Source organism: Hipposideros armiger, unplaced genomic scaffold (assembly GCF_001890085.2).
Source record: "Hipposideros armiger isolate ML-2016 unplaced genomic scaffold, ASM189008v1 scaffold_62, whole genome shotgun sequence".
In the NCBI taxonomy this organism is placed as follows: Eukaryota; Metazoa; Chordata; class Mammalia; order Chiroptera; family Hipposideridae; genus Hipposideros; species Hipposideros armiger.
This window is the reverse complement of record NW_017731412.1, coordinates 5,386,809-5,401,586: the sequence shown is the minus strand read 5'-3', so window position 1 is coordinate 5,401,586 and position 14,778 is coordinate 5,386,809. Positions and strand designations below refer to the sequence as shown.

General features: G+C 50.1%; 1 protein-coding gene across 1 annotated transcript in view; it reads left to right on the top strand.

The window, feature by feature from the left end:
* LOC109382239 (kinase suppressor of Ras 2) overlaps nucleotides 1-14,778 on the top strand; it is a 259,184-nt gene that overhangs the window by 226,218 nt on the left and 18,188 nt on the right. The window contains exons 13-15 of the mRNA XM_019641582.1: nucleotides 6,302-6,398; nucleotides 7,441-7,574; nucleotides 13,390-13,521. Of these exons, the coding sequence (XP_019497127.1) occupies nucleotides 6,302-6,398; nucleotides 7,441-7,574; nucleotides 13,390-13,521 (363 nt within the window). The remainder of the gene's footprint in view (nucleotides 1-6,301; nucleotides 6,399-7,440; nucleotides 7,575-13,389; nucleotides 13,522-14,778) is intronic.

Sequence of the window (14,778 nt, the reverse complement as noted above, 5' to 3'; positions counted from 1 at the left end):
CGATTGCATTGTGAGAGGTACCGAGGGAGACACCGAGGCTGACCCTTAGGAGATGCTGAGAAAATACGCTGCAGAGTTAGGGAGGAGCACATCACGGGATGTCTTTGGACAAGGTCCAGAAGACCAGGTCTTGGATGGAGGCTGGACCATGCAATGCGACAAGAGGCAGAGGACCAGCCAAGCTATCATTTCCTGGAAGTTCTTCCTGCAGTGAGCTGGAGGCCCATGCCTCTTTCAGCTGGCTGCCTGTGCCCTTGTAAAGCCCAAACCAGGGAGGGCAGAGTGTCACTGGGTGCCCAGAAGCGTGGGTCGCAGTCCGGGGCAGGAGCGCCCCCTAATGGGTAGAACCCCCGTCTCAGTCCTTGAAGGGCTCAGAATAGCCAACCAGCCCTTGGCCTGTGGATTTGGCAAAATCAGACCTGGCTCTGGAGTGAAGATTCCAGTAACATCGAGGGTCTAAGCTTCGTCTCCCCTTCCTACTTCTCGGAGCTTTGCAACAATGTGAAAGGCTGGAGGACAAGGGGGCAAAAACTAAGCCTTGCTGCCCTGGGCAGCTGGGTTCCTGCTTTGCACCTCTCTATGCTTGGTGCTCCGCTGTCATCTTTCTCACCGGGCTGGGCCATGATTCCCCAACCAACCCCTTTTCTTAATGGACCTCTATAACTCTTCATTTCCAGGACACATGGCCGGGTTAAGTAGATGGCCAACGGCTGGCATTTCTCACTCGCTTTTTGGCACTTCCCATTTTTATAGGAAGCTAACCTGGCATTTTTTATTATAAAGCCCCAGAGTCCCAAGGTTTAATACCTTCAGTGTTAGATTCATGAAACAACTTGGCAATTAGAGATTGCCTGTGGCTGGAATTTGATGGAGCGGGCCACTTGTCCCTTGCAATGGGATTTATTTGCTCAAGGGAGGGGGAACGGAGCAGAGGACAATTAAATGGGCTTTGAGTTTTGAGAGGTGGGGGAGTGCTTAGAAGTGAGACAGGAGACAAGGGGTTGTAAATCCCTTCTGACAGAACCCAGTGTTTGCAAAATAACAGCTGACTTCGAAACCAACTGCCTGGGCAGAGCTGCCAAGTCCCTTTTGCCACACAAGGTTACATAGTCACTGGTTCTGAGGATTAGGACATGGATACCTTTGGGGGTCATTATTGGGGGTCACCCATAGTTACAAGTGTGGAGATTATAAGTATCCCCACCGTGAGGCCCAGTGAGGCCCCAAGGCCAAGTGAGCACAGAGGTGGCAGCGCTGGACTAGAAGCCGATCTGTCTTCCAAGGTGGCTGCCCACCTCCGACACACACTCCCCACCACCCCTGCCAGCCTGGGTCCTGGGCTTGGTAAAGGGTTTGGAGAAGAGACAGGCAGTGGCTGCAGGGAACATCCAGGCCTCTGTCTCGGCCACTGTTTTGGCAGCATGAGTCAGATTGGACAGAGGCCCTTGGAGAGCAACCTTCTAGATGGTTTTATTTCATTGTGTCTGACAGCCTCTTTGGGGCTGATTTACAGCAAACATCTTACACGTTCTGTGCCATCTTGGCCAAACAGCTCTCTGTGTCGCCTGGGATGTGGGGGTCGAAAGCCAGCGTATGTGAGCTGCCTGGGGCCGGAGCTGGGAGAGATGGTGGCCCACAGAGGAGATGAGAAATTCGCCATCCTTGTTCCTCTTCTTGGAGAAACTTGATCTTTGCTGCAGAGAGAGACCCTGAGAGGGAGGGAGGGAGGATGTGTGTGTGTGTGTGTGTGTGTGTGTGTGTGTGTGTGTGTGTGCGCGCCCGTGCGTGTGTGCGCACATATCCTTGAGTCACCAAAACACCTTCTCCTGACCTCCAGACTGACTCTGCCACCAAGGTCAGCAGGCCTCCTTCATCTTCATTGCCATACCTGTTGTTCACAGCGACATGACAGCTACCATTTACTGAGGGCTTATGGCGTGCCAGCGTCTCAGAGACAGTTGTTAAGAAGCAAAAGACGGGGGCGAGGAGCCCGAGCTCTGGAGCCAGGCTGCCTGGGTTCAAACACCAGCTCCATTTAACTTTTCCTGAGCCTCAGTTTCCTCATCTGTAAAATGGGGCTGATCCCAGACGTCATTGAATCCAAGATGCGATCTATTAGAGTACGCACCGTTTATTTTATGTACTTCAAAGAAAGAAATCAGCGCCCGTGAACCTGACCTGGCAATGAATACAAGACATTTTCTGATTTCAGAGACGTTATTAAAATGCGGGGAGATCGGCATCTTACAATCAATGAAATACAGTGGCAGCACCCACCTGGTGGGGCTCTTGTGCTAGGCTAGAGCCTGACATATAGAAAGGCTTAGTACCTGTTAGATGGTAGTGTCACTATTATCCCCATTTTACAGATGAGGAAACTGAGGCCAAAGTCACTTCCCGGAATCACCCAGCAAGTAGTAACTGGTAGAGGCTGGATGTGGGCTCACTTCCCTGCATGTCTCTTTAATGGCTCAAAAACCATGTCCAATAACTAAGCACTCACACCGAGGAGGACAAAGTGAGAAAAACATCAGGAACAGGCTGACATCATGTCTGCGGACCTGTGAGCAGGTGCTCCGCTCCTCTGGGTCTCCGTATCCTCACCTGTAAGGCAGGGGTGAGAATGGGGACCCTGGAGGAACGCTGGGAGGATTCGTGGAGGTGGGATAGGTCCCACACGTGTGCTCAGTAAGCCTTCATCCTGTCCGGCCCTCCCTTCCCCACTTTCCCCCCCTGCAAGCGGCTTCTAGGGCACCCGTGTTAGTTACAGAAATCCCAAGCTCAGAGCAGTTGCTGTGGACCCTTGGACTGACTAAGTTGGATGATCCAAGCCGCAGCCATGCTGGACACCTGCCTAATGTCTGCTCCTACGGAGAGCTCAGCCCCAGTAAACACCCACTGGGAGACAGGCCCAGCCAGGCCCAGAGCCCCTAACTCCTCTGCAGACACTGCCCTTTGAGACAGTGAGGACTTTGGAAATGGATACCAGGAGTATCAGCATTGGCTTAGTAGTTCCTTTTAAATTTTAACACCATGTATTGATTGTTCATCCTTTTCTTGCTGGTTTTTTTTTTGGTTTTTTTTTTAAGTATGTAAGCTTTTTTATTTTTTGAAAGATAACATACCTGCCAACGTGTCCAGATCCTAAGCGCACAGGCTAACGAAGTTCCACTAAATGCATTTCCATATAACCAGCATCCAAAACACAACATTACCTCCCGCCCCCGCCTCACCCCCTCATTCCCTTTCCAGCCTCTACAGGCCCCCAGGGGTCCCCCCTGTGCTGACTACCAGCACATGGATCAGTTTTATCTGCTTTTGCACATTATATAAATTCAGTGTGCTTCTCACTCATTGTATTTATGAACCACACTGCAGTTAGCAATGGTTCGTTTGTCATACAGTATAGTATAAATATACATAGTATTTCGTTACATGGATATGTCGCAGTGTATCCATTTTTCTATTGATGAACATGTGGATTGGTTCCAGTGTGGGGCTGTCACAAACGGGTTGCTGTGAACATGCTAGAATAGTCTAGTCCATTCTAGTACATGTCTGTGGGTGAATGTGCGTGTGCATGCCCGTTGGGTATGTGCTTAGTTAGGGGGAGGAGTTGCTGGCCGTGGGTTATTTGTATATTTCGCTTTAGCAGATGTGCTGAGTAAGCTGTGGCCGTACAATTTACATCCCACCAGTTAGCCTTCGTGGGTCCGGCGGCTCCAGATTCCGTGGGGTGGTGAGAGAAGCAAAGGCTTTGGCAGCTGCTTCTGGAATGGAGGATGTGCACAGGAAAAGACGGCAGATATGGACATTTGAAGTCTGCAATGTGTTTGCAGTTACCATGAGCAGGAAAAGTCTGGGGGTCTTAGAGCCTGTTGCAGTGTTTGCTCTGCCGTCTAGCGTGGGGACAGCATTTTCTTGGCTCTGGCCTGTAATGAGTGTGGGTGGCTGTTCAAGAACAGAGTATCCAGGGGCCGGCCGAGTGGCGCAATGGTTAAGAACTCGCTTGGGATGCCAGAGGGCCCCGGTTCGGATCCCACATATGAGGGCCAGTGACACTGCCCTCTACAGCTAAGATGCTGAACAACAGCTCAACCTGGAGCTGGGCTGCCGTGAGTCGCCGGCGACGGCGTAGGCTGCAGCCCCTGTGGCAGTGGGTTGCCATGGGCTACCGTGTGTGGCCAGCAGCCAGCGTGAGCGGCCAGCAGCCGCAGTGAGCGGCCGTCCAGAAGCCGGTGACTGATCTGCCTCACCCAGGAAGAGCGCAGTGATGGTGCCAACTTGGGGGGCCAGTGAAGCAACATCCTCCACAACTAGATTGAAGAACAAAACGACAGCAACTTGTCTGTTCCCCTTCCCCCAATTCCCCAGCACTGTTCCCATCCCCCCAATTCCCCAATAAAAAAAAAATCTTTTAAAAAAAAAAGAACAGAGTATCCAGGGGAGGGAACCCACCCACAGTCTCTGCCATCCTGAATGTGTAAATGTCAACATAGCTTAATTGGCTGCGCAGCCCAACCCACCCCCACCTCTCCTCGGCTGCCACAGCAAACATGCTGCCTGGCTGGGGACAGCCTTGAGTCATCCTAGCTGCCCCCTGCTGACTTACAGGGCAACCTGGGACAGGTGAATCAGACTCCCGATGAGTCAGCTACCCTGGGACTCTCACCTTACGCAGGTGAAGAAGTGAATCTTCGTCCAAGATCATGGGCAGTGATAGGTAGCATTGTGGGTGGGTGGGTAGGTGGATGGATAGATACTAGACTCAGGTGATGTGCACATAAATATATAATTGATACCTTGACACAACTGTGTAGGTTTGTTGATCATTTACTACCTCTCACAAAAGCCAGCATTTCCTGTGGACTTATTCTGTGTCAGGCCTGGAGAGATTGCTTATACCTGGACGTGCCTGATTTCGTGCGATTCTCCTCACAACCCTAGAAAGCAGGAACTGTTAGCCCAATTTTACTAACAATGAAACTGAGGCTCAGAGAGCTTAACTCACCTGCCCAGGGCCACTCAGCCACTAGCTGACAAGCCAGGATTCTAACCCATAGAGTCTTACCCTCGGCCTCTCTTCTTCTAACTAAGCACCTTGCTACACTTCCCACCAGATGCCAGGCATGGTACTGAGCTGCTTTTCTCATGTTGTCCGCATGCTGACTCTCCGAGGTAGACATCATTAGTTTCATTGGATGGGTGAGGAAACCGAGGCCCAGAGGGGTTAAGTAACCCACCCAAAGACACACAGTAAAGAACAGACTGGGATTCAAACTGAGACCCTCTGTGATACCAGAATTCTAACTTCAACCACATGATCAGCTAAGTAAATACTGAAGCAATGAATAAAATGCCTAGAGTATTTCAGCAATAAAGTCATAGATTCAAAGAAAAAGTCAAGCCCTTATTTTGAGGTAGATGGAAAATGAACTTTGCTAATGTTATTCTCTCTTTCAGCCAACTTTAGCTATTTTGAGCCAGGCATGGTCCTAGGGGCTGGGAATGTTCTGGTGAATCTAGAACGCATTCATTCATTTTATGTCATTCCTTCATTCCTTCCTTTACTTCTTCATTCAGTGGCTGTATATTGAGTTTCTGCTATGTGTGCGCCAGGAGTTGGGCTCCCTTTGGAGGAAAAGGATGAATGATCGTGCTGGGAACTAAACGAGAAGGTGTTCCTGTCACTGTGTAATGTCCCTTTTCATCTTGTCATTCATCTGGTCCTGGAAATGAACTCAATGAGGCTGAAAATAGTTTGAAAAACCCTCGATCTATACAGGCGTCTGGTTCGGGGGAGTATTAGTGGCGTTTACATACCCCGGTCTACAGGCTCGAATGCGTCATTTGCTGATGGTACTTGGTACACATCGGCCACCGATTCGCTGGTCCTTTATCACTGCCCCCACACAGCAGCGGCGCCCGGCAAGTGGGAGCAGCTGGGACAAGTGGCCAGCAGAGCGCCATCTGAGTGGTGTCTGAGGATCACAGGTGTTGTTGGTTTGTGCGCATCTTCCCGCCTGTGAGACCCTGGGATAGCTGGACCGTGGCTAGATGCTGGAGGTGTCCTTGGATGCCAGGGGGGTGATGAGAAAGATCCTGAAGAACCCAGAAGAACTTGCTCCCAGACCCGCACCCCAGAACCAGATCTGAGGTCCAGTTCCAGGCTTATTACCTCATAGGAATAAGAGCAGCATGTCCACGAGTCCACGCTATCACGCGTCACTGCTAATAATTGTTGTGGGTCACCCTTATCTTAACAGCTGCCAACAGCTTCTCTTGTCCTTTTGTTTTTCAGCCTCTGTAAGGGACGCACGCTCTATTCGGTGGTAAGAGATGCCAAGATCGTCTTGGATGTCAACAAAACCAGGCAGATTGCCCAAGAGATTGTGAAGGTACCGTAGGGTCTGGGGCCTCCTCCCTGAACCTCTGAAAACTGCTGCCCCACCCCCACCCCCGCCAAGACTCATGGTCTGCCTACAGGCCCATCGTCTGGGCTTCAAAGGAATTAAACTTGACTTGAAAATGGCAGACCATGTGTCTCTAAGAATTTTGCGGAGATATGACCGTTAGGGATGGTCTACCAGCGTTTGTTGTCACTCGGGTGCCTCGTCACCATGATAATTAGATGTGCACAAAGCCCAGAGGGAAGAAATTCTCGCTGTTAGAATCCCTTGCCCCGCAGATCCGTGAATTCCCAGGAGTGTCAGCCATTGCTTTCCCCACAGCTGCCGGGAAAACATCAAATTGTTGGGTGTTGTTTGGGATTCAAACAAACCGGAACGTCCTGTGTTTCCTGGCAGGTGCCTCATTAGTTGTATTCAGTCTTTTCTTTCCATGGGAAGTGTCAGGACTGAGCTGTGAGAAGAAATAAGAATGTGACTGCTCAAAAAGACAAAAACGTTTTAAAAATCTAGACATTCACCCTTCAGCTAGACCACCAGTAGGCTCTTATGTCCTTGATGATCGTGTCATGATCTGTCTCTGGAGGAATACAGTGCATTTGGCAGTGGCATGGATTAACTAGACATAAGAAACAATGACCCTGCAGGGGAGTTATTTTTTCAAAGAGCATGTGGGGGAAGATGGTTGATGGAATTCCTTTCTCTGGGGACCTCGGCTCAGGTGTGTCCTGCGCTTTTCCCTCTAGAGACATTGTCCTTTGTTTCTAATTCCGGAAGCAGAAGAGCTAGATGGAGGTGGTTTTCCAGTGGTCGGAGGGTGGTGGCAGATTTGTGTCTTGGGAACCCTGCCTGTTCCCAGCGGCCATGCCTTCTCCCGCCCCACCTGCAAGCCTTTGCGTTGGGGCCCCAGCTCTACAGCTGTTCAGTGTGGTCTCATTGGCAACGCAAGGAGTGTGACCCATGACCCCCAGCCAGGATGGCGGTGAGCGCTCAGGTTTCCTCTGGCAATCCCCTGTTTCCTTGCTCTTTGCAGGGCATGGGCTACCTCCACGCCAAGGGAATCCTCCACAAGGACCTCAAGTCCAAGAACGTCTTCTATGACAATGGCAAAGTGGTGATCACAGACTTTGGGCTCTTCAGCATTTCCGGGGTACTGCAAGCTGGCAGGTGAGAGGTGGTGGAAGGGCTCAGAAGGGTTCTTGAGTTGGGGGGGGAACGTGAGGGGGGAGAGAAATCATCCCAAATGGCTTTAGTGACCCAGACTCGGTGTTGGGCCTGAGATCCCTTAGCTGAGCGGCTAGGCTGTCATGTGATGATGTAGCGCTGATGCCCAGGTCGTGTTCTGATTCCCGTGGGGCCTGACTCGGCAAATGGCGCCTTTGAGTGGGCACAGAGCATCCCCAAATCCTGCGAAGTCCTTGCCCTTGAATTTTCACTGGCGGACTCTTCCCTTACCCCCAAGTACTTACCCGGAAGTGGGAATCACCCACTTTGAGTTTTGCTCAAAGTTTTCTTATGAAGTCATTCATTTTAGTAGAGCAAGATTATAGTTAAGAAGCAAGGGACGTAAAGTCAGACCCAACCTGGGGCCCAGCTGGCTCTGCCACTTATTTACTGTGACTTTAGTCAAGTCGTGGAACTTCTCTGAACTTCAGTTTCTGCTCTGGGAGGAAAGTGTTGAGTAGGAGGATGCCTGCCTCTAACACACATCAAGCATCCAACACAGTGCCTGGAGCACAGGAAGCACTACAGATAGTAGTTGCTGCCGAGCTGTTGTAATTAGTATGAATTTGCATATAACTCGCCAGTATCACACAGGAGAATCATTAACCATCGTTAAGTAATTAACTCTCAGGCGCCCCTCACCCTAGAGCAAGCTGCTTGCCTTGAGTTGACTGTGTGAAAAACAGCTTGACCCCAAACAACCCGTAATTCAGGAAGTCTACCCTTTGTGATTTTTAATTTGGAGTGTGCGTGTGCCCGTGTGCATTCTTTCTCTCTTTCTCTCTCTCTCTCTCTCTCTCTCTCTCTCTCTCTCTCTCTCTCTCTCTCTGTCTCTTTCTGTCTCTCTCCCTCTCTCTCTCTCAAGCTTTAAACCCTGTGTGTTCTCTCTAATCAAGCCTCTTATAATGAATGGCATACCTCTTCAGAAAGGCAGTCTCACAATTTCTGTCATTTTGTGTCAGTTTCAGCTGCTTTGAGAACCACTGATCACCTCTTTGAGGTACACACACACACACACACACACACCGTGAATTTGTTCCTGCACTATAATACCTTGCATCTAAATCAGACCACCCAAAATTTGGTGAAACTTCATCTGGCTATTTCTGTGTGATGCAGCAAGAAACAGAAGCTTCTATTTCTTTTTCAGATTGTACTCCACCCACCCCCATTCTCCCCCCACCCCAATTCACCGCAGCCTCCAGAGCTATCTACAGCACCTAAGAAAATAAATAGGCAGAAAATGAACACATAGATCAACAGATAGTTAGATGGACAGAGAGCTCAAGTCAGAAGCAAGAGAGCTCAAGTCAGAAGCAAGAGACCAGGGGGGCTGGATCATACAGGATTCTTTCTTCCCTCTGACTCCCCGGCAGCACTTGTGTTCCAGGTTTGCTGGGAGGGGACCAGCACAGGCCTCTGTTGCCATCACCTCACGCTAAGGGCAGAGGAAGCAGTTGGTGACAGCACTGTGAACTCAAGCCATTGTGTCCAGACAAAAAAAGGCCCCGCAGGATTCTTTTTTTTAGCCTCATTCAAGGCTCTTTTAAAGGTGGGGCTCCTCAATCCTAGTGCCATGTCCATAATCTAGAAAAGGGGGAAGGGCTTCCGATGTTCCTCCTTTCAGATTCTTGGTTTCCTGAAGCCAAAGGAAGTGGAGGAAGGGAGGAAATGGAGTGACATAGGCATCCTTTCCTTTAGTTCATTCACGGAGGCCTGTGTCAACTAGGAAGGGAGTTCAGGTCAAGGGCAAGGTGGCCTCGTTACCCAGACAGCACCCCCTCCCCACTCTGCCCCAGCCTGTTTGTCAACACAAACCCGGTTGTGCCCCGCGGGGCCAGGGAGCCCTCAGCGTCAACTCCCAATAAGAAATCCACGTTTCTTGGTTACTGACGAGCCGCCAGCAGTGGTTTCCTGTTCTTTTATCCCTGTTGCAGTTACGTATGGAGCTTAGTTTAGAATTCTGCTCCCTAAGGGTGCTCTTTCTCCAGGAACTAGTGTAGAATTGTGACTAGGAGCCTACCCTCTGTGGTTTTAAAGACTTGCAATCAAATCGATCTGAGCTCTGTCACTTATTACAAACTCCACAACTTTGGGCAGGTCACTTACACGTTTCCTCATCCATAGAACAGGGATCCACAATCCATCCGGTTCTGGGTTTCTGAGGATTAAGTGGGTTGGGCAACCTGGTGAATAGTAGGCGCTCCGCAGGAGTTCATTGCCTTCCTGCCCTCCTCTCAGTTAGGGTTTGGGATATTCACAGCACTGGGTGCCCAGCACAAGGAGATCTGGGCCTGGGGCAGGGGTGGGGGTCACCCAGTGAAGCGAGAAGCATGTCCTGAACATCCAAACATATTCCCAGGGCTTCCCCAAGCATATCCCAGCATGGCCAGCCTACAGCTGTTCTGCCATCCCCAAAAAAGGTGTCACTTAGATGCCAGCAGTATCGTGCCAGCCGCCGCAAGCCGTTATTAATCATAACAAGAACCATAATGAAGATGATTTGGGTGTGTCACTGGTGGGCCTATCGCCATGGGAACGGGACACCCCGGGGTGTCCGCGAGGCCTGGCTGCTGGCCCCCTCCCAGGCATGTGCCCATGCCCGACCCAGGCGCGTGGTTATCAAGTGGCCACCGCTCCTCCTCCTGGCCCCACCCTGCAATTCCCAACCCCCACTGACCCAGCGAGTCAGGAAGAGGCAACAGGGGTGGTGGGAAAGAGCTGGGATCTAGGAAGCTTGCCCTCTCCATAGCAGTATCCCGCCCCACCCCCTCCCAGCCGCATGGTCATGCCAGAGAATGTCAGCTGGCCATGCCTCGGCCCCCCTTTTGGATGTTGTTTTTACCTTCAGCTCTAGTCTCAATTTCATTTCTGAGTCAAGATACAAAAAAAAAAAAAAAAAAAAAAATCCATAGGTAATAATGATGTCCACTAATTGTGTGGCCCTGGCAGCTGACACGGCCCTGTACCCTGCGTTGTCTTCTTTGCATCTCTGCACCAGCCGTGTGAAATGAATGTGCCCATTTTGCAGATGGGAAAAGGGAGACTCCTGTCCGCTTAAGGTCACAGAGCTAGTAAACCACAAGCTGGATCCTTAAACCCCTGCAGGTGTCCCCGATTCTAGAAGCAAGAACTGATTGTCCTGCCAAGTCAAGGGCTGGCTAAGGGAGTCGAGTCCTGTTTTCTGGCAGAGGGTGATGTATTTCATCGGGTCTGCTGCATAGAGCCCAGGAGCAGGTTATGCGTCACTAACACTGAAAGACTGAAATGTGGACCATTTTCTGATTTTTAGGTATAAACGAGAACAGTGATTCTCAACTGGGCTCTCCCATTCCCCAGGGACATTTGTGATGCCTGGAGACATTTTTAGTTGTCACAACACGGGGAGAGGAGATGCTACTGGCATCTAGTGAGTAGAGGCCAGGGATGCTGCTAAACATCCTACAATACACGGCCAGCCCCCACGCTAACCATCGCCCTGACCAAAGCCAGAACTCTAAAGCCCTGGAGCCTTTCTCATCAGGATTCTCGCCTGCCCCCATCATGGTCTGCAAGATGCCTTTAGGGAAAATGTGAATGAACATTTTCCATATTAACTTTAATGTGTACTTTAAAAAGTGCCGCTTTCCACTTAATGGTCCCATTAAAAAGTTACTTATTAAATATATAAGTAAAAAAAAACCCATTTGTCATAAATAATAGTCTAGAGCAGCACTGTTCAGTATGGTAGCCACTCGCCACATATGGCTATAGTAACTTTAATTAAAATCAATAGCATTAAAAGTTCGCTTCTTCCGTTGCTTTAGCTGGATTTCAGATGCTCCTTAGCCACGCTGGCTAGTGGCTGCCATATTGGGCAGCAGAGATAGAGAACATTTTTACCATTATGGAAAGTTCTGTTGGACAGTGCTGCCCTGGAAGGTGTTCAGATAGGGCAAGAATCATTATGGGCGATGAATGAGCACAGTTAAGGAAACAGTGCCTCACACCTCACGTAGCTCAGAAGCGTACCCTGGAAGAACCGTACGGTTCAGCCAGCCTCAGGTCTCCGCAGCCTCGCTCTGGATGGTTCGGGGTATCCATCCCCTTCTCCCCTCCTGCCCGCTCTCCCTGCATTAAGTGGCCCTTTCCTGGGAGTCTTGAATCAGGGGAAGCCTCGTAGGAGGTCAGCTTTCAGTCCCAAATGGAAAGTTCTGTACTTGCTAAAGACTTAACAGTGTGAAGAAGGGAACCAGCTTCCTGTCTCTTCTAAGAATTGATCCTAATCAGATGTGAGTGAAGGGATAGATTCATGGTACCGACCCAGAGATAGTCATGGCTGCGTTATTTATAATGATGAAAGGAGAACCGCCTCAGGCCCGTCAACAAGGGGTTGGATGTGTCCTTTTTTGTTTTGTTTTTAGCTGAGCCATCCTGCCACCTGTTGACAGCTCAGCGGCTGCTCAGCTCAGGCCGGGAATTGAACCACTGTTGCTCAGAGCTCACACTCTTGAGCGAGCTCTTAACCAACTGAGCCACTCGGCCGGCCCTTGGATGTGTCCATTTTAACAGATCCATGGGATGGCATCACGTGTGCCAATTACACTGATGTTCTCTAGGATTCTAGAACACCCCAAACAGGGCCCGCCGTGGGCCTGTGTCCTAAGTTTCCCTTTCTGCTTAGAAAATCCTTCTCCTTGTTTACGTAGCTGGCTGGATCCTTTATGTCGTGTCAATCTTAGCTCACATTTTACCTCAAGCAAACCCCCTCTTACCTTTGACACAGCCCCTTTTACATTTTTTGTTTTTTGCATAACCCTTATTATCACTGCCTGTATTTTTTCCTACTTGTTGAATTCATTTGTCGTCAGCTTCCCCCACCAAAGGTCAGGCAGGCTCCAGGAGGGCAGGGACCCTGTTACTGGTCTTCTTCTCTGCTGTGCTCCTGGTATAAGCAGGTGCTCCATCAATACAGTTAATCCTCGTTGTTCACGGATTCCATATTTGCGAATTCACCTATCGAATTTCTTGGCAACCCCAACCTCCGTACTCCGGCACATTCACACTCATTCCCAAGCACACACAGGGTCGGGAAACAATTTGAGTCACCTGACACACGTGTTCCCAGCTGAGGATGAACCAAGGGACCCTCTTCCTTCTTGATTCAGTCGTACAGAGTTGACCAGGAGATGGAGATGGGAGTGGGTGGTGCCGTGTGACGCCATGCAGTGCAGGAAGCTTCAGCGCTGAGTCCAGTGGGACGGGGTTTTGCAACTCTGGCGCCTGGTTATGGGGCGGCCTCCGGGCAAGTCACTTAACACTGCTGAGGCTCGGTTTCTCTTGTGTAAAATAGAAGGGACTGGAGTGAGTTGTCTTTAGGGTTTAAGAAGACGATCTGTGCGAGAGGTGTGCGTGCAAGCTCATGTGTGTATACGTATTTCCCCTAGGAGGCAACCATTCCATATTTGCTAATTCAGTGTTCGCGGAGACTTTCTAGAACGTGCCTACCACGGATAACGAGAATCGGCTGTATTTGTGGAATAGAGATGGAGAAGGGGGTGCCTCAGAGGCAAAGGAACCCGATGATGGTTGGGGTGTTGCCTGTCTCTCTCTAGACCACCTCCCACTGTGTCTCATTCTCAAGTACAAGGTCAGGCAGTGCCCAACAGGGGGTTGCAAGAAAGCCAGCAGAGATGGTCCAGGGACTTGGGGCAGTGCTGGGGGGACTGGTCCTCCCTGGGATGTGTCATGGGGCTCACTCTGTGCTTTGCTGCTCCAGGCGGGAGGACAAGCTACGCATCCAGAATGGCTGGCTGTGCCACCTGGCCCCGGAGATTATTCGCCAGCTGTCTCCTGACACGGAGGAAGACAAGCTCCCCTTCTCCAAGCACTCAGACGTCTTTGCGCTCGGGTAGGTGGCCCACCCTGGCCTTCGAGAGCCCCAGCCCAGGCAGAGGGGCCCTTTTGCAGCATTCCTTCAGAGCTAGGCACCTGTCTCTGGGGACAAAGGTGGCTGAATTTCTGGGTGAGATTGGGGGCGACCTGAGTGGGGTAGAGTAGACAGTGACCCTAGCCAACCTTCATGCCTGGTTTCTAATTGGTTATGTGACCATGGCAAGTTACCTAACTCACTCATTCATTTCATTCATTCATCCTTCAATCATTCATGCAAGAGCTATTTATTAGATGCCTCCTATTAGCACATTATCTGAAACATAGTGGCTTAAAACAGCATTTATGAGCTCCAGTTTCTGTGGTCAGGAATTTGGGAGTGGCTTTGCTGAGGGAGAGTGGCTCTGAGCTGGTTCCCCATTTCTCATGAGGTTGCAGTCAAGATGCTGGCCAAGGCTGTGGTTTCACTGAAGGTTTGATGGGCTGAGGCTCCTCTCCCAAAGTGGCCCAGTCACATGGCCGTTGGCAGGAGGCCTCAGCTCCTCACCATGTGGGCCTCTCCATAGGCTGCTTGAGTGACCGCACCACATGGCAGCTAGAAGAACCACATTGCCTTTATGACCTGGTCTCAGAAATTACATAACCATGTTTCCCCCAAAATAAGCCCTAACCGGAACATAAGCCCTAGCATGATTTTTCAGGATGCTCGTAATATAAGCCCCACCCCAAACATAAGCCCCAGTTAAGATCATCAGCCAGACATGACTGTTTGAATAAATGTAGATTTTTATACATGAATAAACAAATAAATGTAGATTGTGGGAGCAAAAATTAATACAAGACCCAGTGTTATTTTTGGAGAAACATGGTATCTTCACTCCTGCCATGTTGTATCTGTTAGAATGAAATCACTAAATCCAGTCTAGGGAAGGGGAATTTAGGTCTATTTTTTGCAAGAAGGAGTCTCAAAGAATTTGTGGACATATTTTAAAACCACCACAGGTCCCTACTCAATCTTGTAGAACGGAAGACAGACAACACAGTCAGTTTTAACAAAGCAGGCTCGCCGCTATGCTGAGGATAAACACCAGGACTATGGGAATAAAGGAATAAGCAAATCCAGCCTGGGATACCAGAGAGGGCTTCCTGGAGGAGGTGACTCCTGAGTCTACGTTAAAGGTTAACTACAAGTAGGCCAGGTGAGGGTATTAGGAGGTATTCCAGATAGAAGGAACACACGAAAAGGCGCAAGGGTAAAAGGAAACAAATTGCCCGC